Source organism: Dipodomys ordii, unplaced genomic scaffold (assembly GCF_000151885.1).
Source record: "Dipodomys ordii isolate 6190 unplaced genomic scaffold, Dord_2.0 Scaffold113, whole genome shotgun sequence".
NCBI lineage: Eukaryota > Metazoa > Chordata > Mammalia > Rodentia > Heteromyidae > Dipodomys > Dipodomys ordii.
In genome coordinates, this window is record NW_012267329.1 from 2,511,636 (window position 1) to 2,538,923 (window position 27,288).

Consider the following 27,288-nt stretch of genomic DNA (forward strand, 5'->3'; position numbering starts at 1 on the left):
TAAAATACCTTATAGAACAACTTAAAATGAGGAAAGATGTATTTTGCTTCATGGTTTCAGAGATTTCGGTTATAGTCGCAGCTCTGTTGATTTTGGGCCTGTCATGAGGCAGAATATGGTGTCAGGATGTGGGGTGGGGAGGGAGAGGGGCAAGCTGATCACTCATGGTGGACCGGAAGCAGATAGAGAAAAAGTAGAGAAAGGCCTGAGACAAGACCCAGCCCTCAAGGGAACACCCCTAGTGATCTACTTCCAGCTAAGTTCCACCTCCTAAAGTTTCCAGAACCTCCCAAAATAGCACCACCAGCTGGGGATCAAGCCTTCAAATAACATGAGCTCATGGGAGACATTTCATATTCAAACTGGAACAACCACTTAATACCTGGGCAAGTTTCTTCACCTTTCAGAACTTTAGATTCCTTGTTTGGAAACTGAGGACAAATAAAAGTATTTCTATAAGGATAATTAAATCAAAATAAATAAGCATGATTTGTACTGAGGATTTTTAACATGTATTAGGACTATATTAGAGCTGACATAACCACAGGAATTTGTTGTCTTCCAGTTCTGAGGGCTAGAAGTTTGAAGCCAAGATATTCCAGGTTTTGTTTGTTTTTGTTGTTGTTTGTCTTTGTTTTGTGCTACTGGGGTGAGTTCAAGGCCTCCCATTTTTCTAGGTCCTCTTCCACTTGAGCCATATCTCTAGGCTGCCTGGACTATTTTCTTTTAAATTTAAATTTTATGTTTTTATTTTTGCTGGTCCTGAGGCTTGAACTTAGGATCCAGGCATTATCCGTGAGCCTCTTTGTGCTAAAGGCACTATGGCTACTACGTGAGCCATAGTGCTACTTCTGGCTTTTTCTGAATAGTTTATTGGAGATAAGTCTCATGGACTTTTTTGCCAAGGTTAGCTTTGAACCAGGATCCTTAGATCTCAGCCTCCTGAGTAACTAGGATTATAGGTATGAGCCACCAGGGCCTGGCTTCTGTTGTTGTTGTTAACATATATGTTTAATTGTTATTATAAAGGTTATGTACAGAAGGGTTACGGTTTCATAAGTCAGGCAGCGAGTGCATTTCTTTTTGGACAGTGTCACCCCTGGACTGTTTTTTTTGAGATAGAGCTTTAACTTTTTGCTTTAGACTGTCCTTGAACCTTGATCTTCCTATCTCTGCCTCCTGCATGTTTGGGTCTACAGAAGTTTGCCATTACACCTGACTCAAGGTTGGTTCATTTTAAGGGAAGGTTATGTTCAGGCCTCTCTGCTTCATATGTAGATGGTGTCTTCTGCCTGTGTCTCTTCACATTGTACTCTCGCTGCATGTACACTTCTGTGTTCAAATTTCCTTTTTTAACTAATACTTATACTGGATTAGGGCCCACCCTAATGACTTCATCTAACTAATTACATCTGCAAATCAGCAGCCACCCTATTTCCAAATAAGGCCACATTCTCAAGAATTGAGGGTTAGGAATTCTACACATGAGCTTTGGGGTGACACAATTCAACCCATAATAGTATATGATCACTATTTGTCAGAGGTTTCCATGAAGCCCTGGTTGTTGGTGGGATTTTAGTGGAATTAAGTGACAGCCACATGACCTTCTTAGTGAACTGCATTCTATTTGATTACCCAGTAACTTAGCTACACAAGAGTGTGTGGGCACTCTACAAGCCTCCTAGGCCATGTGTAGAAGTCAAGTCCTGAAAATATTTTTTTTCCTTTTGCCCTAAACAGTGAAGACAGTAGTGGTCACATAGAGTGGGTCCCAAGTATCTTGAAGACCAGTCCTGAGCCAGGTATCTGGGTTGAGTAGCTAAGGCCTAAGGCTGGGTCACATCTTGACCCTGCCTACCTCCTTCTCACCTACCTCCAACACAAGTCCCTCTAAAGAAACTGAGCCTCACAGCAGATTCCAACACCACCAGTAACTGTTTCCCAGAGACCCAAAGAGGCTTCCACCACCTCCCTGTTTGGAGAGAAGCTAGTTTTCAAGGGAACAGGAGTAGGAGCAGGGGCCATCAGCTGACAGTGAGCCTTTTTTATACCACACCAAATGAAGGGGAAAAGGAAAATGCCTGAAGGATTTTGGGGTATGTTGGACAGAGCCAAACTTTGATGACTTCTTAGACTTGACACTGTTAGTTGAAGCCTATGGCCATGGCAGATTCTCCCTGTCCCCTGCTCAAGGGGAGCCTCATTTAGGAAGGGTCTGCTCCGAAGATGGGGAATGACAGACACTCAAGTGTCTGGATCATGCACTGGTGGCATCAGTGTGTAGGCAACTTAGCACCAAGGTGACCTGTAGTTTGGACACTTTGTCATGTGTCAAGATTCTGTCTGACTGTTGTTTTATTGCAACTTAATACTCCAGATCCCCCAGTGCAAGGCTGGAGAGAGCTGGGGATTAAAAGTGAGCCCTTGGGGTGTAGCCAGGTCTAGAGACTCCAAATTCTTCACCCTCAGCTCATTTTTGAGGTTGAGCAGGTTTTGCAGAAGACATATGCCTAGGCCTGCTCTTCTAAAAAATGACCCTGAACTTTACTTCCTAATTTTATTTTCTAGTTCAGCTCAGATCCAGCAAAGATTTAATAACTACGCACATCAGGTTGGCAGTTGCAGCTGAATAATAATGCATGGTCTTGATTTCAAGGAGTTTACATTCAAGAGAGGGTTTAAAATGGGACAAACCTTACTGAAGTGCAGAGCTATTTTGAGGAAAGCAAGTACAAGAGGTAGAGAGAAAAGAGCTGCTACTTCCCACTGAGGTGTCTCAAAGGCTTCATGGAGGAGATGGTATTTATCTTGGATTGCAAGGAATGATGGGATTTCAATGAGTACAGAGGGGGATGGAGGCATGGGAAGAACAGTTTGAATACAGGCAGGAAGTTGGAGTGTGCCAGGCTCTGGAGATAAGCAGGCATTTGGTGTGGCTTGAACACTGGATGGCAGCAGGATTCATGAAGGGTTTCGGTGGGTGGTGAAACTTGAAAGGTGTGCCTGGATCATGTAAGAACTTGTATGTCTTTTTTGAGGGATCTCAAGTTTTCTCTGTAAACAATAAGGGTGACCGTAAAGAAGTTTAGACTATGTTGACAATCTGATCAAAGTTATGCCTTAAGAAGATTGTTCAGGTAGCATTCTCCGGTAAGTGTAATGGAGGCTGGAAGCAGGAAAGCCAAAATGGAATCTGCTACCACAGTCAAGGAGAGCGATGAGGTATGATTTATGATAAGCTGCAGATAGCTTGCAGGTTGGGACTCAGAGTAGATAAACAGTTACCCAGCAGGAGAAGCAGGGTGTCTGGTGACCAAGATTAAACCCTCCTTGCCTGGCAAGTACTAGACGATGGGACAGAGTGGCAGATCACTTAGAGAGTTCAGGCTGGGATAAATAGGGATCAGGTGGGGCCAGGATGTCTCATGTCCCACAGCATCATGGATATAGTAAGGGTGGACTCTCCCTAAATGGTGAGCATGAGCCTGGAGACCAAATGGGCAAACACTAGCATTCCAGATAGGGAGCCTGGAGCCCAGCATTCTGTTGGGAACTCTGCCTCATTCTGTGCTTTTGACCTGCTGTTATCTTCATTCTGTGCCACACTGCAACCTCTTTTTTTAGATCAGCTATGGTCAGCTGTCTATGTCCTCTAGTTTAGCCCTTAAAGGGGTTTGAGAGCATTGAACCCATGACCAGAAAAGGACTGGCACTTGTGAATGCCTTAAAGTAAGTTGAGGAGGCATGGTGAGCATTGTCTGAAGCATACACATGTGTAGAAGAGTATAGACATCCCCTCCAAACTGGGGTGCCCTCAGCATCCCTCCTCCTCTGCCTTCTACCCAGGCACATAGATGGCTGGTTGCAGCCCCAGTGTGTCTTTAAAGGGACCAGTGGGAGGGGGCCTGCCATCCCTGATCACCTTTGCTCTTCTGCACTCTGCTCACCACAGGCAGGTTGGGCACTGTCTTTTCCCTAGAACACCTTAATCTTAGATTGTGGGGAATTAGTGTTCTTGTCATTGATCCCATGTTTAAATCACACTAACAGTCTTTTACACATATCGTCATGGAGTATTTTTAAAGGGAAGTTATAGGCATTTGGGAGAATTCTAAAACTTATATTTCACATGAGCTAATTTGTCTTTATTTCCTTTTGTTTTTGCTATTTAAGACTGTGAATCTCAAATTTCACTGGGAATGTTTTAGAAAGCTTGTTTTTAACTTCGAGCTGAAGTGGAGTCAGAATGTACTTTTTTTTTTTTGAGGGGGCAGTACTGAGGTTTGACCTCAAGGCCGCACACTTGCCAGATGAGCACTTTACCACTTAAATCACTCTCCAGGACTGTTTTGCTTTCATTCTATTTCAGATAGGGTCTCACATTTTTACCTCCAGGCCTAACCTGGGACCTTGTTACTTCTACTTTTGCTTCCTTTGTAGCTGAGATTTTATATGTAGTTCACCATACCTGCTTGTTGATTGAGATGGGGTCTCAATAACCTGTTCAATAGCCTGTTGCCCAAAAAGTTTCAAATTTGACCTGAAACTATCTTACCTTCCAATCTCTGTCTTCTGAGTAGCTGAGACTACATGTGTGCACTACCATGCCTAGCCCCAGATTGTCCATCCAGGATGCATCATAGGTAACCATGTGAGGAAATGACCTCACTATTGTACAATATAAGTGTGTGTGTGCATGTGCACGTGTGTGTGTGTGTGTGTGTGTGTGTGTGTGTATGTATCTGGATCAAATCCTGTCTTGACAGATAACTTGGGGGTCAGGGTAGAGTTTTATTTTTTGTCTATACAAGGGCTGTGCTGAATGTGAAACTAAGTTCAATATGAAATTTAGATCATTGGGAAATTTGTTCTTTAAATATATCTATAACTCAGAAAAGAAATCTCCTCCCAATCCATCTTCCTAAGTGAACTTTTTAGGCTAGTATATTATTTCCCCAGAGGAAAGGACTTACTTTCCAAATGTCAAGTGCTGGGTGGTGGAGTACCTTGACCATCCCAGGCCTACAAAGGAAAAACTTGGGTACTTGGAGTTTTCTCAATGATTTTTGAGTCCCTGATTTGTTCTTTGCTTCTTTTAGATGTTGAGCTTTGCCTTGTGAACAAGGTCAAGTTGGCTTCTGGGGGTATGTCCATCGTTTTCTAACTGACTGTCTGGTGTGGGGAGAGGGTATTGCCAGAGATGGACTTAGCAGGGAAGGTGCCATTGGCAGGTGGGGGAAGGGCATGGAGTGGAGGGCATACAGAGCGGCCTTGACATTGAAGATGGTACTTTTGACTTTCAGGGGTAGAGATGGAGAATGTGGCCCTTGGTCCCTTTGCAGAAGGCTCCTGGCAAAGCAGAAGCAGAGGGAGTGTCTAAGAAGAAAACAGAGCTGGGAACAGGGAAATGGGAAGGGGCTGAGTCCATTCTCAGTCCATTCTCCTCTGTCAGTGGTAAATAAGCACAGTGGAATTTTAGAGGTACCTCTGTGGCTGCCATGGGGAGTTTGGACTGGAAGAACAGAAGGATGTAGAGGAAAGCACATGTTTATTGAATGAATGAACGAATGAATGAATGAATATTGGGCTATGAATATTAAGTTATGGATTTTTGTTTCTGCTCTGGCTGATGGTCATTCTCCACAGCTTAGTCCATGCTCTGTATATGTGTGGGGCTTCAGACTCCCAGAGCAGTAAAACCTTTCCCTTCTGTCTCTTCCACTCACCTTGAACCCCACTCTTGCCTTCCTGGGATATCCCTTTGGCTTTAGCCCTTGAGACTCTGCTCTTCTAATCTGTGTTTGGAGTTCAGTCACAAGTTGCTGTTACATCAACTTCTGCACTTTGGTGAACTCCACTTCTGCATATCTTAGGGTCTGAGTTGTCTTTTGCATAATGGCAAATTGTCTTGTATCCTGCCTGATTCCCACCACTTGTAGCCACCCTAGCATCCCACATTCAAAGTATGAATAGATGATCTCAGGACCATGGGATGGCAGCTCACTTGCAGAACCAAGATGGCTGTGAAAAGCCAGGTATCTGAGAGAGGTCAACTGACTCCAGCTCAGGCTTTGCACCTCCTGGGGAACACATTGTCCAAGTGCTGGGCACTTAAAGGTTTTCAGTTCCAGGATGATGTTCACTTTGGGAAACATACTAGGGATCACTTCTACCCAGGAAAGGCAGGAGAGTATAGCTTATGGAGAATCCAAAATGGATTAGATGCTTAAGGAAGATGACTTTTGTTTTCCATCCAGAAGGAGGGAATATCACAAAAGGCTCAGATCCAAATTGGATTCTTTTGTCTAGTACATGGTTTATTTTAAATGTGAAAGTCCAAGGTTACAAAAACAATGATTTGGATGGATATTTGTGAATTCCGAAGCACAGACATCTCTCCATGTTTGGAGGATGTACTCTGATGATGATTTGTTTGTACAAGTTTTGTCATTGCTGAAAGGAAAGGAAAGAGTACAATGTACTGAGATTGTACATTTTACTCATATGTGATGCTTTAGGGTCTAGGATCCCAAGGAGCCAAGAAGAGAAAATATGGCCCCAGAAGGGCCAGATTCCATTTAGAACAATTGTTTTCTGAAGCCCCAAACTGCATGGATTCACTGAGATAAATTTGCCAGGCAAACTGCTGTCAAGATGAATCTACCAAAGGGACCTACCTGGCTTTCATTATCCTTACCTTCCTTAGTTTGATAAAATCTCCTCATGAACTTGGCTTTACTGGAAGCTTTTAGGAATAGATTTCTGGCCTGGTTTGTGTGTGTGTGTGTGTGTGTGTGTGTGTGTGTGTGTGTGTGTGTGTGTGTGTGTGCGCGCAATTCTGTTTCACAACTGAAGCAGATCTTCCTGTTTTGTTTTTTTTTTAAAGAAACAGCATGGGGATTGGGGTGTTCAGGCCCAGTTCTCTCACATAGCACTGGCATGAGCTTGGATGAGGAGCTTTATTCTCTTCACTAGAAAATGCAGCACAAATCCTTTTGTAGAGTAAGTACTGCAAGGTACCTGATGAATCTTCCATACCTGAGGGGCTATTTGACTTCTCCAATTTTTTAAAATGCTCAACATGTTTGGGTTGTTGTTGTTGTTATTGTTGTTGTTGTTGGTGGTGATGGTGGTGGTGGTGTGTGTATGTGTATATGTGTGTATGAGTGTGTGTGTCCCGGTACTGGAGCTTGATTGAACTCAAGACCTCCGACTTTCACTTGGCTTTTTAGTCAAGGCTAGCACTTTATCATTTGGTCCACAGCTCCACTTCTTTGGAAGTTAATTGGAGGCTGGATTTGAATCACAATCTTCAGATCTCAGCTCCTGAGTAGCTAAGATTATAGGCATGAGCCACCTGTGCCACCAGGCTGAGGCGAATGGCTTTTTGTTTTGTTTTGTTTTTGTTGGTCCTGGGGCTTGAACTCAAGGCCTGAGTGCTGTCCCTAAGCATTTTTGCTAAATGCTAGTGTTCTACCATTCAAGCCACAGCTCCACTTCTGGTTTTTTTTTTTTTTTTTGGGTCCGGTCGTGGGGCCTGAACTCTGGGCCTGGGCGCTGTCCCTCAGCTCTTCAGCTCAAGGCTAGTGCTCTACCACTTGAGCCACAGCGCCACTTCTGGCTTTTTTCTTTTTGCTTATGTGGTGCTGAGGAATGGAACCCAGGGCCTCAGGCATGCAAGGCAAGTGCTCTACCACTGAGCTATCTTCCCAGCCCCCTTCACTTCTGTTTTTTTTTTTTTAGTGGTCCTGCCAGACTGGCTTCAAACCACAATCCTCAGATCTCAGCCTTCTGAATAGTTAGGACTCGAGGCATGAGCCACCAGCACCTGGCTTCTGATGGCTTTTTGAACTGGGTACATAGAAGGTGTTGGAGGGTTGTGAGTAGGACGTGATCTAACATAACAGAAAAGAATTATTCTTCAGCACTGTGGGGACAGGGAACATAGGAAGGGGAAGGTGTTCATTCCATTACAGGGAATTGTGGGCCTTTGACTGGGTGTGGTGATGAAGATAGGAGCAAATGGTCAGATTCTGGACAAAGGTTGGACATAGGACCAACAAGACTTTTTCATGGCTTCCCCAAGGAAGGAAGGAAGTTAACAACTGATGCTATTTATGGGTACAGAGAAGACAAGGAAGAGCAGGTATTGGGGTTGGAATGTGAAAAATTGCAGATGTCAAGAGACATCCAAGAAGAGGTATCAGGTGACACTTAGATGTGTGACATGGAAGAGAGACAAACCCAGGCTGGATATCAGCATGTAAGAGTTCAGAGTGTAGATGGTATTTCAGATCATGAGCTTGGATTCGACTCTTGGCAGTGAGTATAGATAGAAAAGCATCCAGCGCTGATGCTTAAGCCCTGGAGCAGTACAGTGTCTACACATCAGGAAGATGAGAAGAGATAAATGCATCCTCCCTCTGTTCCTCCTTTTCTTCTTTTATCGTTATGAAAAAATGATTCTGTTTTAATTCAGTTAGCTTTCACTTGAGCAACTGCTTCCTAAATTTCTCCAGGATTGGCTCTTTCACAGTGATATGTGCTCTTTGCAACTTCAAAGGCTTTTAAAAAGCAAAAGCAGCTCTGGGCTGGGGGACAAGGCCCCGTGGTGCAGGCAGTGACCCAGCAAGGCCACGCATCCTTTCGGGATTAGTGAAATGAAGCTTTTGTTAGCATTCATCTAAGGATGGAATGTCAGCTCGCAAACCTCAAAAATCCTCTTCTGCTTCACATCTCTTCCTCTTTTTCATCCAACAGAAAAAACCATGTGGAGCCAGAAGGGAGAATCTGAGAAAGGTTTTAGTCTTTCTTTGCTGAGATAAACAATCTGTTGTGTCAGGGCACCAGTATAGAAAGCCTGTGTTGGAAGAACAGACTGAGACTTACCAAGAAGAGTTTGGAGAGGAGACAAAATAAAGAGAACTCAACCCCTGCAATAAAGATCTGAGGTTCTCAATAGACCTCAGCTTTTCAGTGAGCCCCGTAACAACATGGCTATTACAAACTCCAAAGAAACCAAAGTGATCTAGTGTCCCACCTAGAGGAAATCAGAGTCCCCTGAATGATTGGACAATGGCAGCTGTTCTGGTGTTGTTTTGAGTATTGCACTGTGAGAAGAGTTCTGGCAAATCTTGGTGTTCAATGGAGAGAGTGCAACATAGGACAAAGGGTTAGACAGACAACAATATTGAGCTTTGGCTAGAGCCCAGGGTATGCCATAATCACTGCAGATATCAGACGAGTTGCCAGGACAAGAAGGAGGTTGGCTCTGAATTTCTCCATAGGGAGAACTAGAGGAGGGAAAGTGACATACAACTTTGAGTTGAGTTGTCTTTCCCTGGAGGAATCAAGCAGGGGCAAGTAATTGGCAGTCAGAAATGCTTATGTGTAGAGTACAGACTTTCTGGATGGACCAGTGAAGTTTCAGGAACGCACAGGCCAAGTCATAGGGCATATGTGTATTTTTCTGGGAACTGGATGCATAGATTTTACCAGATTCCCAGAGGTCTGTATCTTCCATAGGCAGTGCCTCGAAGCTGTCAGGCTGCTTGACCTCTGCTTGGTCTGATGGTTCTCCCTAGCTTTGATATCCCCAAATCCCAGGTGGAAGGTCCAGTGGAATGTTGACCTTGTACTTGAACAAGCTTCAGTTTAAATTCTAGTCAGTGACTTCTTACGTTGGCAAAATATTTAACATTTTTAAACATCTGATGTAAGCACCGACAATGAGTGTGCACACATCTTTCACACATCTTGTTCTAGCTGTCAGTGACTTGTCTGTAGCCATCAAGTCCTGGAGGCAGGAGTCAATCTTGCTTACTCTGGAACCTCTCTGCCCAGCAGGGGCCCAGGTGCAAGGTATATACAGTGCATGCTGTGGGACAAGTGAGTAAGTCATGTGCTTCAGGCAGCATGGACAAGGTAGGTGGTGATTTTCTGGCATGTTTTCTCTGTAAAGGATGCCAGGACTCTGGCCTCTTCTTTTTATGTCCCTCACCCCAGGCCCTACTTCTAGTGACAAGAATACCAGGGATGTCTTTATGTATGTGTGTATGTATTTATTTATTTATTAGTTCAATCACAAGATGGCTTTTTAAAAGAACAAGGTAAGAGAAAAGGCCTTAAAACAAAAAGTCCTGTTTTTTTCACCAAGTCCCTACCCAAATCTGCCTTCTGCTTTCACAAAGTGTGTGTGTGTGTGTGTGTGTGTGTGTGTGTGTGTGTGTGTTGGTACCAGGGCTTGAATTCAGGGCCTGAGCCCTGTCCCTTAGCTTTTTTGCTTAAAGCTGGAGCTCTACCACTTGAGTCACAGATCTATTTTTGATTTTTTTTTTGTCAGTCATAGGGCTTGAACTCTGGGCCTGAGCGCTGTCCCTCAGCTCTTTAGCTCAAGGAGAGCATTATAACACTTGAGCTACAGCGCCACTTCCTGTTTTCTGGTGGTTTATTGGAGATAAGCGTTTCACGGACTTTCCTGCCTGGGCTGGCTTTGAACCACAATCCTCAGATCTCAGCCTCCTATATAGGTGTGAGCCACCATCGCCTGGCTATTTTTGATTTTTTTGAGCTTAATTGGAGATAGGAGTCTCATGGACTTTTCTGCCTGGGCTAGCTTCAAACTGTAATCCTCAGATTTCAGTCTCCTGAGATGTAGAATCACAGGAGTGAGCCACTGGTGCCTGGCTTATTATTCACAATCGGTTTGCTAATTTGCTCCATTCTAGAATGTGTGGACCTTATTTCAGAAGTGTGTACCCATATATCAATGAAAAAGAAATATACTAAACAGTTGTCCACTCCTGGAGTCCTTATCACATACAGGTTTTGGAGTCTAGCACTCTGAGAGGGCGCAGTGCTGTTCAACTCCCTTCTCGGTTTTAGACCTTGTCTGTGAAGGCTCAACCTTCTCCTCTTTGCTTCCTAAAGCAGCCCTCCTTCATCCTCTTCCAGCTTCTGGCAATGTCTGCTCATGACCTTCCTCCCCATTGTCTTTGTGACTAGGAGATCTTCCTTTTGGAGTTATTTATTTATTTATTTTAGTATAAAATCTTACTGTATACCCTAGACTGGTTTCAAATAAGATCCTCCTCCTTCAGCCTCCCAAGCACTGAGATAACAGGCATGTACTGCCATGTTAGGCTTAAATGTATTTTTCTCTCCACCCTCCCCTCTTCCCCTGTTGTGGGGCTTGAACTCTGGGCCTGGGCACTAACCTTCAGCTCTTTGGCTCAAGGCTAGCGCTCTACCACTTGAGCCACAGCGCCACTTCCAGCTTTTTCTGCTTATGTGGTGCTGAGGAATCAAACCCAGGGCCTCATGCATTCAAGGCAAGCACTCTACCACTGAGCAACCTTCCTAGCCCCCCATGCATTCCTTTTTAAGAAGTCTTTTACTCTCAGTTGAATGGGGCGGTAGAAGGGTGGGGGAGAGTGAGACTATTTCCCATTGGAGAGAGAGGAAGTCTCTCTATGTTTCCAGCCTGCTCTCATGGAGTTTGATTCTAGGGACTCTGGAATCAGAAAGCCCTATAATTGCAAACTATGAAGCAATGCCAAGCTCCTTGAGCTCTCTGTGTCTGTTTTCTCATCTTGGACATGGGGGTAGGACATCTACCTCACATGGATTTGGCTAGCATGGCTTTAGTCTATATATGGACAGTGATTGACATGATGCCTGGCACTGTGTTCTGTAAATGACACCTGCCATTGTTCCTTGGATGCCATTCCTACTGATTTGGCCACTCATTTGTCCAGTTACTCACTCAGGGCCCACTAAGTGCCGCTGTGTCACAGAGTCCCTAAATATAAAAGGGACAGGGAAAGTCAAATTTCCAGTGCTGGCTGTATTCTTGGCAAGAAGCTTCCTCTCCCAGGTCCCAGGATGTGCTTTTGTTTTCCTAGGGCTTTTAAACTTCTTCCCTGGGCCCAGGTCAGATGGCGTGGTGACAGGTTCCCAGAGCTGTGTGCCAGTGTGCTTCACTGGCCACTGCTTTCATGCTGAGGACGCGATTGTCCCTGATGGGATGAGGAGAGAGCTAGAGATCTGGGGAGAGTGAGGCCAAATCCCGGTATGGCTCCAGGAATGTGATAAATATAGCTGGAGTAATTGCTCATGTTCTTTTAAGGATTAAAAGTCAGCTTTCAGGCAAGCTGTGAAGCTCCATGACAGGACAGCCAGGGACTCAGTTTCTTTTTTTAGAGCTGTGGTCAGTACTCCTTGTGCATTGCTTAGCTCTTGGCCTTGGTGAAGTTGCTCTCATTTGACTAATGGGGTCACCCTCACTCATCAACCTGCTGTGAGGGCAAGGATGGGCAGGGGTGTCCCTCATATCCCACCAGCCAGCACTTTGCCTGCACCTTCAGCTCACTAAAAGGCCTCCACCAACACTTTTGAATGAATGAATGATCTTTGAGAAGATTGTATTTTAAAAATAACCTTTAGAATGAGATTTATAGTCTCGTTGACAGTAACATTCTAGTGCCAATTTCCTGGTTTTGAAATATATTGTATAAGAGCAATGTAAGATGTCACATTGAAGGAAGCCGGGTGACGGGTACATGGGACTCAGCACTATTTTTGCAACTTCCTGTGTGTCTATAATTATTCCAAAATAAAAAGGTTTCTTTTTTTTTTAAGTATACCAGTAACCTTTAATCAGGATCTTTTTACACTTTTGGACGAGGGAGGGTAGAAGATGACTTGATTAAATTCTTTTCCAAAGCAAAGCTTTTGTCTTGTAATAATTATTATTGAGTGTAAACGCTTCATTTGTTCCTATGATCCAAGACTTTAAATTCCTAAAGTACACAGTGGTTAATTCTTAACCAGGCTACTTATTTTCCTTTTCCATGGCACCCAACGTCAGTGTTACTCATTTTTGTGTTATTGCAGAAAGGTCATATAACTAAATATATGCACTTATGAGAGTGTCAGATGTATATATATGCATATAATACAATATATGCAAATAGGTCAATATATGTATACTTTCACCCCTATTGTAGCATTTGGTAGGCATTATTCTTTCATTTTATTGTTCCCCTGTAATGATATATCTTTGAGACTTTTCTATCAGTATACCAAGAGCTTCTTCATCCTTTGTTATGGCTGTACCCCATCTTCTTTTATGATCCTTAATTAGTGGACACTTATGCCACATCTAATCCTTTTGCTTTTATAAATAATGCTGCAATGGATAATCCTGTTCATCAGTCATTTCCCAAGTGTAGGAGTGTGTTTGCAAAATGAATTCCTAGAAGTAGAATTAGGTCAGAGGTTCAAGCCTTATAATCTTGATAGGGCTAAATCATCCTCTATAGAGCATATTTCATGTTATACCCCCCCACCAGTGTGTGTTCTATAAAATGCTTGTAGAAATATAATGATTTTTCAAAAAAATTATTTGGTGGCCCTATTGTGAGTGTGGTGAAGGCTGTAACCTCTATTCCAGAAAACAGTCACACATATAAGTACAGCTGGCTCAGAGACACACAAGGCTATCCAGGAGCCCTAGGCTAAGAAACAGTGATGGAAGAGGCTGTTGTTTGGGATAGAGGAAAGGGTTTAGGACCAAACCATCTGGAGTCATGTCTCAGCTTTAATATTCCTGGCTGTGGATCATCAGGCAAGTCATTCTATTTCTTTGAGCTTTCTTTTCTTTTCTTTTCCTTTCTTTCTTTTTTCTTCTTTTCCCTTCCTTCCTTCCTTCCTTCTTTCCTTCCTTCCTTTTCTTTTATTTTTTTGCCGTTCCTGGGGCTTGAATTCAGGGCCTGGACACTGTCCCTAAGCTTCTTTTGTTCAAGGCTAGCACTCTACCACTTGAGCCACAGAGCCACCTCTGGCTTTTTCTGTTTATGAGGTACTGAGGAATTAGACCCAGGGCTTTATACATGCTAGGCAAGCACTCTACCACTAAGCCACATTCCAAGCCTTCAGTTTCATTTTTGAAGGAAAGATATAATAAATCTGTCAGGCACTGGTGACTCACAAATGCAATCCTAGCTGCTCAGGAGGCTGAGTTCTAGAGGATCAAAGTTCAAAGGCAGCCTGCACAGAAAAGTCCCCCAAACACTTATTTCCAAAATAACCAGCTAAAAGCCAGGCTGGAGGCATGGTTCAAATGGTAGAGAGCAAGCATGAGGCCTTGAGTTCAAACTACAGTACTAGCAAAAAGAAAGAGACAGACACACAGAGAGAAATATAATGATTCTATATCATAAGCCACTTAAGAGATACATACATGTTTTTATGTAAAGCATGTAGTGTAGCCCTGGGAATACATTAGGAATTTAATACATATTTTATACACTATAGGCATGTATACACACTCACATGCACACTAGGTATGGGTTTTACTTCAACTGTGCAGGCACACCGTGCATTGTTTTACTTCAACTTCTGGTTTCCAGGGGTCTCTGTAATACCAGCTGCTGGCTTCATACAATCAACCCCTGGAGCAACATTCCCCAAAGTAGGCAATGAGGAGAATCCCTCCAAGGGTCTAGATTTATAGAATTAGAACTTCTGGAAGAGGAGTCTAATAGCTTCCCACTAGGGGATTCTAATTACATTGAACTTTGGTGAAACAGTGTTAAAGAATTCAGTAAAGGTCTACTTGTAATTATAGTGGTTCCTATTTCATGGCTCAGCAGTAGGAACCTGTACCCAGAGATGGACAGGTGTGGACACCAAGAGAAAACATGTTAGTACACAAGGCAGCCTTTCTTGGTCTTATCTACAAAATACAATTGCTCATTGTATTCATTCTTATGCTAGTTTTAATGGGATTGAACACACACACACACACACACACACACACACACACACACACACACACCACGTACATACAAACACACCTAGCAGAGATCTCTGTCACAATGATCCTGGGATGACAGACAGTTCAGGACTACATCCTGGGGCTGGAGGCCTGGTAAGCCAGGCTCAGTGGAGAGCACTTGCCACAGCTGTGGTGGGGACTGTACAGATTCCTGCAGCTGTCACAGGAGATCATGAGGCTTTGGAGCTGCCATCCCTACAGTTCTTTTCCATGGCTGGTCAATGTTCTCAGGATAACAAGTGATGGCCTGGGCTTAGGGTTTCCAGATTTAGTAAATAAAAATATATGATGCTCAACCAGATATAAACATCAGATGAAAAACACATAATCTCTTCGAACACTTTGTGTTTCATGCAATGTCAGAACATCCTTATACTGAAATAATGTTGTTTATCTGAAAGTCAAAGTGAAGGAGAATCCTGTAGGTCTCGGGCAATCCTACCCAGAGTTTCTCTGTGTTGCCTCAAATCCCAGAAAGCCTGGAACCCCCAGGTGGTTGTCTAGGCTTGGCACGCTATGATCTTGACTCTGGCTAGGCAAGGCACTCAAAGAGGGTAAAAAGCAGTGTGGACAGAGTGTGGACTTCCAGGAGAGAGACAGCCCTTCCCACCTGGCTGGGTAGGGATGCGAGCGCATTAATGTTGACCTAGCATTCAGAGGATGCTGGCTCTATGCAAAACACTTGAATATTGTCTCATTTTGTGCCCCTGGTGACTATGTGAGCTAGGTATTAAAACTACTATTCCCATTTTAGAGAAAAGGAGACTGAGGCTTTGTGATAGTTATGGCCACATGACCATTAGTGGAGAAAAAGGGATTGGGCCTTGGGGCTAGTGCCCATCTGGGATTAGCCAGACCTCTCAGGCCCTTCTCTCTGGCAATCCCAAGAGTTTTTAAGGTGGGAGCAATGCTCACTCTCCAATCCCTGGGACAGGAAATATTCCCAGTCTCTTCTGGCATGTAGCCAGGCTCTCATGTAGACTCCCATGCTTGCTGAAGATTTTAGGGTGGGAGGCAGATCTGCAGAATCCCCTTCATCCCTCTGGCTAGGATAGTATTCAGTGGCAGAAATGGCCCATGGGCACTGCCATATACTTTGGGGAAGTTGTGGGAGGGGCCATGGATAAGTGGTCTTTCAGGCCCACCCAGCCTGCCCTGAGCTCTGAGGCCCACTGCTGGGCTTCTTCTGCCTTTTAAGCCCCCAGAGCCCAGTTGCAGGGGGCCCTGGAGGCATTCTGGCTCCAAGACCCAGCCCCTCTCAGGGGAGGAGGGTGGCCAGGGCTCTGCAGCCAGAGGCTTCTCAGCTCAGAGCTCCAGAGCCAGATGTAACATTGACCTTAAATGGTAAAAGCTCCCCAGAGTGAAGAGAGGCTGGCCAGAGGAGGAAAGGGGAATAACTCAGTTTTAGGTAAGTCCTCTGCAATAGCCTAGAATAACCTGCTTCTTCAGCCTGGAGGGAAGCAGAGGGAAGGAAGCCTTCTTAAAGGTACAGGGTGCTGGGATGGGGGCGCTGAACTCTTATCGTTCAGGGGAGTTGGCTTGATGGGGTGGCATTTCAGCTGAATATTTTTTTATTCTTGCTATCTTAAGTTGCAAATCAGAAGCAAAACTTTCCAGTCTTAACTTCAGGAAATTCTCCTTTCTTGCTCCTTGTTTGAAAATGTGCATTCACTGGGGTTTCTCACTGGAGAGCTCAACCTCTAGCTTTTGGTGGGTGTGGGGTGGGGGGCTTCTGTGGCAGAAGAGGGGTCCTGAGGCTATGCAACCTAACCAGGAGTGAATTTCTCCTCTATGTTTCCTGTTTCTCCCCTCTGCCTGCCCTGTACCCGTCTGCTTGTGAACTCTATACTGGTAATTGCCTGTCTTTATCCTTGACTCTGCCCCCGTGTCTGTGTCTCACCCTTCTGTCCTGGGCGCTGGTCATAACCCCTATTTCAATCTCTGCTCCAACTTTTCTTTTTGTCCAAGCTTCCTCCACTTCTTTGCACTTTTGATAGTCTTCAAAGGGGACACATGTGCCGCCTTGGGTGCTCCAGCCCTGCTCCTGTCCAGGGGCTCATGTTGAGGTGATTCTCAATGGCTGAGCTATTCAGACTGGCTTTCTCCAAAGAGAAGCAGTGGGAACCCAAGGCTGAAGAGAGGCCCAGCTGCCCGGCTCCATCCTGCACAGTAAACAGTTGTAAAAGCTGGAGAGGCTCTGCAGTTTGTATAAACAGCAATAGGGCTGGGACCCCTGGTGCTCCCACCTCCCTCCCAGCGGCAGCAGCTGCTGATCTCCTAACATGCTTCAGGCAGCTTTCTGGGTTCATGAAAATCCAGCAGCAGGGGCTGCTCTGGGCTGTGTCTTCTGCAGGGAGAAGCTACCCAGAACTGTCAGACAGGGGGCAGGAGAGAGGCAGCCACCCCCATCAGAAGGTGATACATGCCTGTGAGGCAGGTGGCTTCACTTACCTGTAACCCCAATACTGACATGATGGGAGGAAAGTCAGGTGAAGGGACCTGCCTAAGGTCATACCACCAAGGATAGAGCTAGGGCTTCTGCTAGGTCTGAATGACCATGACCCTGGCTCCTGCCTTTTCAAACTGCTGGGAGTGCCTCCCATGGTGACTTGTGATTTTGAATCTGTCAGAGCAAACAGTTGTGCTTGTGTTTGTTTGTGAGGGTTGTATATCCATGTGTGTCAGGGGTGGCTGTTTATATTCACAACAGATAGCCCTTTTCGTATGCCTGATGGTATATGAAGCCTTCTCACATGCTGCTAAGATTGCCTGGGAAAGATAACTCAATCCATTATGCCCATAAGCGTATTGTCTAGAGTGGTGGAGAGAGAAAATACATAGTTCTTATGATGTGCTAACCACTGTTCTAAGCTCTTCTTGTGCCATACTCCATGACTCCTGGGTCATGGGTTCTTAGTACCATCCTTGTCGTATAGCACAGAGAGAACACGCAGCAGCATTGATCTCAGGGCCTCTCTCTGGAGACTCATGTCTGCTCACTTCTGCTTGGTCCCATTTCTGAGAGGAGGGTGGGAGAAACACAGACTCTCCCAACATATGCATGTGGAGCTGCCTGTCCCCTGTGGCGTCCTGTGTCCCTACAGCAGGGCTTGCAAGGCTGTAGCTGTACCTCAGTCCTATAGGTGATGACATTGGCTGTTCAATGACTTGTCCAAGCATACCTCGCCATTGAGGGATGAAGCAATGGATTTAAATAGTATTTTGGGTTCCCTAGGGGCCCAGGGGGCTCATAGTTTTGAGGGTAAGAAGCTCTGTGAGTCTAAGAGAGGAAAATGGATTCCTTAGAGGATGGGCTATGCTGTATGGCACAGGTTCTTAGAGGTTCAAACAGCCCCCATCTCCTCCTCAAAGCCTTTTGTGATGGTATGGATGGATGTACTCATACCTTCCTTGGGAAAAGCGGGAACTAAGCACTGCAAGACAGAGTTCCCACTTTGTGTAGGAATGCAGAATGATGCCGGGTGTCTAGTAAGTGCTCTGGATCAATTCTTTTTCTGGGGGTAGGTGGTGTTACTGGGGTTAGGGCCTTGTGTTGTTGCTTAGCTTTTTTCACTTAAGCCACTCCAATTGGAGTCTCTTGGATTTGTGTGTCTGGGGTTGACTGTGAATCTTGATTCTCAGATCTCAGCATCCTGAGTTGCTAGGATAAAGGTGTAAGCCTTCAGTGTCCAGCAGGATCAATTCTTTTTGGGTACATAATTGGACTGGATGCTTCCAAAGTGTATCCTGGCTAAATAGGTAGAGTTTATTAAGCACATGTTCCTGATGATTGGTTACTTATGATTAAGTTTGAAAGGATGAAGATGGAGTCTCTAATCACCCACTCCCGGTCACCTTTCCTAGGCAGTCTCACAGAGCCATTGGGCTGCTCTTTAGCTACCTTGCTGTGGCTAGACGGCAGAAGGGTTCTATTTGCCACCCAAGAGGGAGCCCAGGCCCAGATGTCTGGGGAGGACAGAGATCATAGTCCCAGACTTTGCACCTGCTAATTGGGAAGGGCAATGGAGAACTGAGATCTGGCATAGTAAGTAAAAAAGGAAAGAGGGCAGGAAACTGCTATTAATTGGACTCCTACTATTGAGATCTCTTATTTCATTTACTCTATATAGAGTTCAGGATACTATGGTTCAAGGAGGCTGGTGGTGAGTAGAGATTCCAGCTCAGGCTGCCTCAATCCAAAGTGGGCTCTTTCTTTCTTTCTTTCTTTTCTTTTTCATTTCTTTTTCTTTTTGGCCAGTCATGGGGCCTGAACTCTGGGCCTGGGTGCTGTCCCTCAGCCCGTCAGCTGAAGGCTAGTGCTCTACTACTAAAGCCACAGTGCCACTTCCAGCTTTTTCTGCTTATGTGGTGCTGAGGAATCGAACCCAGGGCCTCAGGCATGCAAGGCAGCCCCAAAGCGGGCTCTTTCTATAATGGCTGTCACTCTGCCTCTAGTCAGTGACTCAGGTCCCAGAAACTGATCTTTGAGTGTCACCATGCAACTGACTGGAAAATCAAGACCTGTGAAGTCAGACTCAGTTCAGATGGCAGCTCAGATCAGCCTCACCTGATGAGCCTTTGGACTCAATGCCTTAGCAGAAGCGACCTGTGCTTAGGACCTAATATAGACCCTGCCTTTTCTGTCAGGGCCTTCTGTAAGGGAGACCGAAAGACAGGTTGTTACCAGAAACTCTTCATGGGCATCATCATTTTTTTTTTAAAGGTTGCTAAGGCGAGGCTTAATTAGCAAGAACTTCTGAGGAATAGTGCTAACAACCATCCTGTTTTTCCTAAGTAAGTACTCTTTGGCAAGAGATATGTGATTGATTATGCTGTATATTTTTGAAAGTCTTATTTTGGCACTTGGATAGCCTCTGGCTTTAATGACTGTCATGGCTGAAAGAGACACTTTATCAATCAGGCTCCCAGTAAGGAACCAGCCCAGACCAGATGGCTCAAGAGATTTAGCAAATAGACTATTTACTGCCATCTAGGAGCCCCCAAAGAGATGGCCACGCACCAAAAGGAGAACAGCAGGAAGTCATTATCAGCTGCAGCCAAGGGGCAAAGAGGAAATGGCCTGTGAGCTCTGGAACGGGGAACAGGGGATCCCTTTAGAATGAGCCCTAGGTTTGGGGAGCCCAATGCCTACCAGAGATGAAGAGAAAGAGAGTGGGAGAGGGATGCAAGTTCTCTTTCCTTGCTGGACAGTGGGACAACTCAGCCATCAAGGGAAGAAGGCCAAGTGGGACTATCCGTGGGTGTCACCGGGGTGGGGGTGGGGGAGGGAGGAGCAGAGTGGCTCAGGCTGGAGCAGAGAGAGAGGAAGGAAGAGAAGGCAGAGGAAACTCAGCTCAGATATCTCCACCTTTTTGGATGAGATGCTAAAGTTTCAGTTTTATTCACTAGTTTGCAAACATTTCCGAAAGTCTTGTAGCCTTAGTAAAAAAAATTAGCATCTTGACCGCACGTGTGTGTGTGTGTGTGTGTGTGTGTGTGTGTGTGTGTGTGAGTCCTGAGGGTTTGAATTCAGGGTCTGGCTGCTGTCCCTGAGCTTTTTTTGCTCAAGGCTGGCACTCTACCATTTGAGCTCCACTTCTGGCTTTTTGGCGACTAATTTTAGGTAAGAGTCTCGCAGACTTTTCTTGGCCTGGCTGACTTCGAACCAGGAACCTCAAATTTCAGCCTCCCAAGTGGCAAGGATTACAGACATGAACCACCAGCACTGTGCTTGAGTCCACATTTTAAAAGCACATGCCTATTTTATGATGGTTAGTTTGGTTCAACTAGGTAAATATATTTCACTAATCAACTTGGATGTATATAAGCTGTGTCATGCATCACCAAAAGCAAATGAATTCACTCGTGCTATGGTAGTACCTCCTTTATCAGGGTGGAATTCCCACTGACTCAGGATATCTCATATACTGGATGTGACAGTGACCTTTCCATATAAGGCCACCACTGCCATTCCTCATATTAAGAAAGTTTACTTGTTCCTATTTTCAAATTAAAAATGGTAGGGTGCCAATGGCTCAGGCCTCTAATCCTAGCCACTCTGGAGGCTAAAATCTAAGGATTGTGATTTGAAGTCATCCTGGTCAGTAAAGTCTGTGAGATACTTATTGCCAATTAACCAACAAACAGCTGGAAGTACAATTGTGGCTCAAGTAGTAGAGTGTTAGACTTGAGCAAAAAAGCTCACTGTCTAGGTCCTGAGTTTAAGTCCCAGTATGGGTACAAAATAAATAAAATAAAACAATAAAAAGAGATAGAAGTTTCCAATTTTTTTCTACTGGACCATCTTGTATTCTTGGACATATAAACCACAGTATAAGGACTGTCACTCTAGGGCACAGGCCCAGCTTGGCCACATTCTGGTAGCTTCTAATCTCTGTCTAAGTTCTTGGGAGAAAGATCTGGGCCTTGCATAGGCTCAATAGGTCAATTCAGAATCATAGGAAGTCATCCCATGTACACAGAGGTTTCTCAAGAAGAGGGAATTGATAACAAAGCAATGTCTTTAGCGAGGTGTGGCAGTTCATACTAGTAATTCTAACTACTTGAGAGGTAGCAATTGGGAAGACTTCAGTTGCAGGCCAGATTGGGCAAAAAAGATTCGTAAGAAATCTGAGAATGGTGATGAGCATTTATTGTCCCAGCTACAGCAGGAAGCATTTAGGAGGATTGTGGCCCAAGCCAATCCAGGCCAAAAACGAGACCATTTTTCAAAAATAACCAGAGCAAAAATGGCTGGAGTTTTGACTCAAGCAGTAAGACTGCTTGCCTAGCAAGCACAAAAACTCCAAGTTCAAATCACAATACTGCCAAAATATTAAATGAATGTCTTTAAAGGAGTCATTACCTGTTCATGAAAATGGCCTTTTTGTCTCCTGTTCTGAGGATCTCAGACCATCAAATCTCCTCTCCTCTGCACACACATGAAGAATTTCTTGGGTCACTTACACAGACAACTCATCATATTTATTGTGGGCTGATTCACCTTTTAGTATATTCAAGGACAGACTTACATTTTAGCTATTGTCTCTGTGTATGGCCAACATTCCCAACAGGTCTGGGGATTACAGGACATCCCCTAAATTGGAGTCAGACAGCTTCTCAGGTCCACTAAGCAGAATAGAGAATAATGAGAGTGGTTGGTGATAAGCCTCCAGGATCCAGCATCATAGACACAGAACCAGTGGCAAGTTGTTCCCTATGACCATAGCTACAGTGTAGAAAGCACAAACTTTGCCTAGGCACCCAAACAGAAAAGGCTCTGATTCCTTGTCAGAGCCTGGAGGGAAAGATTCCATTTGCTGAAACCGCCATGTTTCAGTGGCAAGAGTAACAATAGGTATTTACTGAGTATCTGCTAAATACTGTGTTAAGTGATGTATTAGCTCAGTTTTGTGAGGCTGAGTAATTCACTCAGGATGACACAGTTGGAAAGTGGTAGAGCCAAAGTCATCTTGCCCTTAGTATAAAGTGCATGCAGCCCATCAAGAGACAAACATTCACACGGGAAAGATGATGAGGCCAAGAGACAGGAGAGACAGGGCCAGCAAGATTTCAAAACCTAAGTTCATCATGAGTTTACAGAGAGGTATTAAGGGAAGCTAGATCCTGGCAAATTTATACAAGGTTTTTGATGGATAGTGAGTGAATGAATGGATACGTGCATGGACAAATGAATGACTAAATGAACCCTCCCCTGTTTGAAGGGAGTGAAACTCCATCCATGGTGCCACTTCCTGAGCTGAAATGAAGAAAGCATAGAAGCAGCAACCCCAAGTTTTGGCCTGGCTCTGTCTCCAACACATGTTGTGGCCCTGAGCAAATAATTTCCTTCCCGAGGCCTGGGTTTCCTCAAACCATTCATTCCATAAGGCCACGGATTTCACCTCACAGTCACACAGTGTAGGCCATCCCAAAGCAGTATTTGTGGCAGGTACTGTGTCTGTGACAAGAGGGCCTGTAAGTTGTGTTAGATGAGACAGCTGTCACTGTTCATCCTCAGAAAGTCCTGGCAGTGCCTTTGGGGACAGCTGGACTGGCATCAGGTCCAAAGTAAATGCAAGACTGTGTTTTGAAGGAAACATTAACTGCTGAAGGGGCTGCTTATTCATTGTTTTGTTAGCAAGGCACTTGACTCATGCTTTAGACAGCCATTGCTCGGATGAGAACGGATGCTTTTGTTTTTGTCGCTAAGAAAAGCAGTTGTCAGATCCCTGGTCCCCCTTCTTTCATGCTATATATAGGACCAGCTATGTTGGGGGCAGATGAGTGTGCCTGTGCGTATCATTCCTTCCAACGAGCTGAGCTCCAGTATGGATGGCTCTGCAATAAGCAATGTTTCCAGATGTCAGTCTTATCCATATAACCACACCCATTGCCCCACTAGCATTTCTGTAGACTCCAGACACTTGCCTTCATAGATACTTCCCTCTATAAGAAAATATTAAGAATTTTAATTTTATGGCTATGCTAGAGAAAAAGAAATGTATACTACCATTGCCTATTCAAATATTTTCTTTGCCCTAAGTTTATTTTCTTCTGAATTTGGAATGGAAGTACTTTCTTGGGCCCTCATCCCTATTCCTACTTCATCTAAATAGCCCTGGGCCTCATTGTCCACAGCATGGGCTGATGATGTAGCATCAGCATCTCCTGGAAGCAGATTAGACATGCAGAATCCTGCCCTCACACTCTGAGCCTAAATCAGCCCCCGAGTGACCATCTGTACATGACAGCTGAGATACCCCACTTGAACATGGTTCCCGAGGACACTAGGACTAGCTGGATCACACACAGATCCTGGGGATCTGTCATGATTCCTCAAATCCTGACAGAGAATCTTTTATGGAGGAAATATCCAGCATTATATAGTTACAGAAGGGCCTGGAATTCCAGATGGCCCTGGGCACCCTTTTCTTCCCTTCACCTGCCAACGTGTTCCCTGCTCCCTTGCCCCCAGTGGAAGAGTGATTAGGGGAAGGGGAAGGAGGACTTAATTCTCTCCTGAGTTAATTCTCTTAGATTTTTTTTCTAGGAGGTGTCACCTCTCAGTGTCTAGGCTCAGAGGTGACAGTCTATGGGCCAGAGCTAGTGAGAGGGTTCCAAGCTACTACTCCTAGAACTATTGTTCGCTCACCCCTTAGGATACCATCTAATCTAAAGGGATTGGGGACATCTTAGTCTTATGTTTTGCAGTGGACCCTTTGAGATATCTTGAAAAACTTTGATCATCATCAACAACCCAACAACAATAGAAGGTTAGGAGACATTATTTCCTGTGTCTTCTCAGAGACCTACTGAATGTTTGCCTCCTAAAGTCTCTGAGATATCCTGTACTTCACGCTGTTATCTCCAAATGTAGGGACATATAATATCTTACATCTCAGAGCTCTTCATGGCATTATAGAACAAGCTTTGGGAAAAGCTAGCTAGGGACATTTGTGCTTAAATAGGGGCTATGTTTCATAGACCTTTGAAGAACCACCAAGGAAGGATCTAAATGGGCCAAGTCAACCCAGAAGGCTTCTTCCTGGAAGAGATACCAGGGGCTTGAGTTGGGAAAGTGTAAGAATTAGTGGTCTAAAGGCCCTGCTTGTTTATGCACTACTCTGCAACTAAGTCATTGCACTTCCTACCTTATCTGCAAGATAGAATCTATGTCATAGGAAGTGAGGAGCTTGAGGAAGTCTTCCTAGCCAAAGCCTTATACCCACAGGATGTCTTTGGTGCTAAGGGGATGTTGTTATTACTGCTAATTGTCTTGTTTGCTTGTTTTCTTCTTTACAAGCTCCTGATTCCATGTAGGTCCAGGATTCTAAGACTGGAAGCTCCTAACAAGCAGGGTAGACACAATGCCACTTTATCAGTCTGGAACTCATGTGCCTCTTTCTACTTCAAAGACATCAGGGGCTCTCCCGTTCAAGGACTGGCTTCCAACTAAGAAGGGAAAAGAACCTATTAAGAGGAGCTAAAAGACAGGAAGAAAGTCAGAGCACTGAGGCTGAGCTTGTGGCCCATGTTCAGATTTGCCTTTAAAACCACATGAAGAGGAAATATTAACTCAAGATTCGAGAAAGTGATAAAACACCCAGAAGTACAGGTTAGTCTTCTTGATGTGGGCTAGAATCTACCCCAGAAAAAAAAAGATGGATTATAAATGAAGTGATGGCTAGTAGAGTATAAGTAGGAGTCTGTGACAGTATTGATCCTACAAAGGTCACATCTAAACAACAATGGATCTGAGAATAAATTCCAGAAGACGATTAGTTTTAAATGACCTTGAGCAGAGAGGCAATTCAAGAGAGGGTCTCTTGGTAGTGTGAAAAAGATACAGGGATGCCATGTCAGTCTTGGCTGGACCTCTGATAGCTGTGTGATTGTCCTAAGTCACTTTACTCCACTGCATCTCAGCATCTACACCTGAAAAACATAGAACAGCATCTACCTGGCAATACTGATCCTTGCAAGGGTAAATCTAATCTTGGATGTGAAACAGTGCAGGCAATGGAGGCTCTAAGCAGAGTTAGTGTGCAAAACTAGAAACAGCTTTCTAGGATGGCTATCACAATAAAATAGTTCCCTCTCACCATGCACCTGTGACTTATGTCTATAATCCTGCCTGCTTAGGAGGATGAGAACTGAGGGTTTCAGTTCGAGGCCAGTCCAGACAGGAAAGTCCATGAGCCTCTTATTTACAATAAACTACTCAAAAAAGCTGGAAGTAGAGCTATGGCTCAAGTGATCTGAGTACTAGCCTTGAGAAAAAGTGGCTCAGGGACAGTACTTAGGCTCTGAGTTCCAGCTCCAGGATCAGAACACACAAAATGCTCGCTCTCAAAAGCCCGTCATTTTCCCCAGGATGGGAAGGGTTGGTTCTCTTTCTCTGTATCACTCCTGCCTTTGAGCATTCCTAATCTCCACCCCCTCAAGGAACTGGGAATCTTGACTAGTGGGGGTGGAGGCCCTTAGCAGGAGAGTGGCCATTCAAAAGCATCTCACTGCAAACAAATTATTGAGTACCTCAACTTATCCCCTCAGCTCTTGGGCAAGTGTTGCAGAAGAACAGAGAAGAGGGAAGAAAGGGACAATGTTCTGTCCACACACAGGACATACCCAGCACTGAAGTATGCTTATAAGGACTAGTCTTCATGATCATAACATTTCCAGGGATCCCAGAATAATTTTCAGAGTGAAAGACCAGCCTCGTGGCAATGTCTCCCTTTGACAAGAGCATCATGAGGCCAGAGGCATGGGGCTGCCCAAGATTCTGCTTCAATTTTCAGCTTTGGGAATTAAATCACAGGTTGCCCTTTTAAATCCTATGTTGGGTTAAAAGCCTTCAACTTGGTCACAGCAAGATGCAGGCCTGAATCTTGAGAATTTCCTGTTTGGGAAGCAGCACACGACGCAGAGTAGAGAGGGAATGAGCAAGCAGGAGCAGGAGGGTTAACAGTGGCCAAGATTGAAATTGGGCCTGACATAAGGCATGCTGGGTAAATGAGGACATTTTAGAAATGTCTACCTTCCCAGGGGACTGGCCCAGCTCAGGATGGATGGCAATCTTAGATGTTCTGACGACTATTTTTGGAGTCTGAATCACATTAATTCATGACTTCTCCATATGGTGGGCAGCCAAGGAAACCTTTAGAAGCCCAAGGGCTGCTCTGGGCTCAGTGCTAATGCAGCCTGCCCAGAATCTGCACACGAGTAACTACACTCTTCCTGCCCAAGGTTGCTATGCATTTCCTGTTTGTGTGTGATACCCAGCTTACAGAGCCCCCAATGTTAACTTTTCCAAAGAGAATCTTTCATGAGCTAATAGAAAAAAAATGAACTTCTAATCTTAGGATGTGACTCACAGATTTCAGGAATATTATGAAGCTCGGACTCTGGTTAAATCTGGAATTAGAAGACAGAATAAGAAATATCCACAATCTTCCCCAGCCTTCTCTCTCCTGAAGATGGCTGATTGGCAGAGATTAAAGTCACTTTTCCTACTGAGCTGAAATTTCCTTTCACATACTGGTCAGTAGCGAAAGAGCTATAAGACAGGGGCACATGTATTACCCTTACTGGGGCACATCTAGAGGACTAAAAGGGCAGTGAAACAGAATGTGTTCTGGAAAGTTTCCAGCTGAAAGCCCAGAGGAGCTTGCATGGATGTAGTAGCTCATGGATCTCTCCATTCCCACAGTCAGGCCTTACTGCTAAGGGGCAAACAGGCTGGAAACAATTCCTATCCTTATTTCACAGAGACTTCAGGGTAAGACCCACAAGATGGCATTTCTGCTTTTGCCCATGTGTATAAAAATGCAACAACTATTCGGGTGTCTTTTTGGGGGGGGTCCGGTCATGGGGCCTGAACTCTGGGCCTGGGCACTGTCCCTCAGCTCTTCAGCTCAAGGCTAGCGCTCTACCACTTGAGCCACAGC

General features: G+C 44.7%; 1 protein-coding gene across 2 annotated transcripts in view; it reads left to right on the forward strand.

The window, feature by feature from the left end:
• The first annotated feature begins 16,057 nt into the window (after positions 1–16,057).
• The window catches only part of Mrvi1 (murine retrovirus integration site 1 homolog), a 102,719-nt gene continuing 91,488 nt past the window's right edge, over positions 16,058–27,288 (forward strand). The window contains exon 1 of one of the 2 annotated variants that reach the window (XM_013028720.1): positions 16,058–16,247. In XM_013028720.1, the coding sequence (XP_012884174.1) occupies positions 16,181–16,247 (67 nt within the window). In that variant the 5' untranslated portion in view covers positions 16,058–16,180. The remainder of the gene's footprint in view (positions 16,248–27,288) is intronic. The other variant, XM_013028723.1, reaches the window with a different exon arrangement.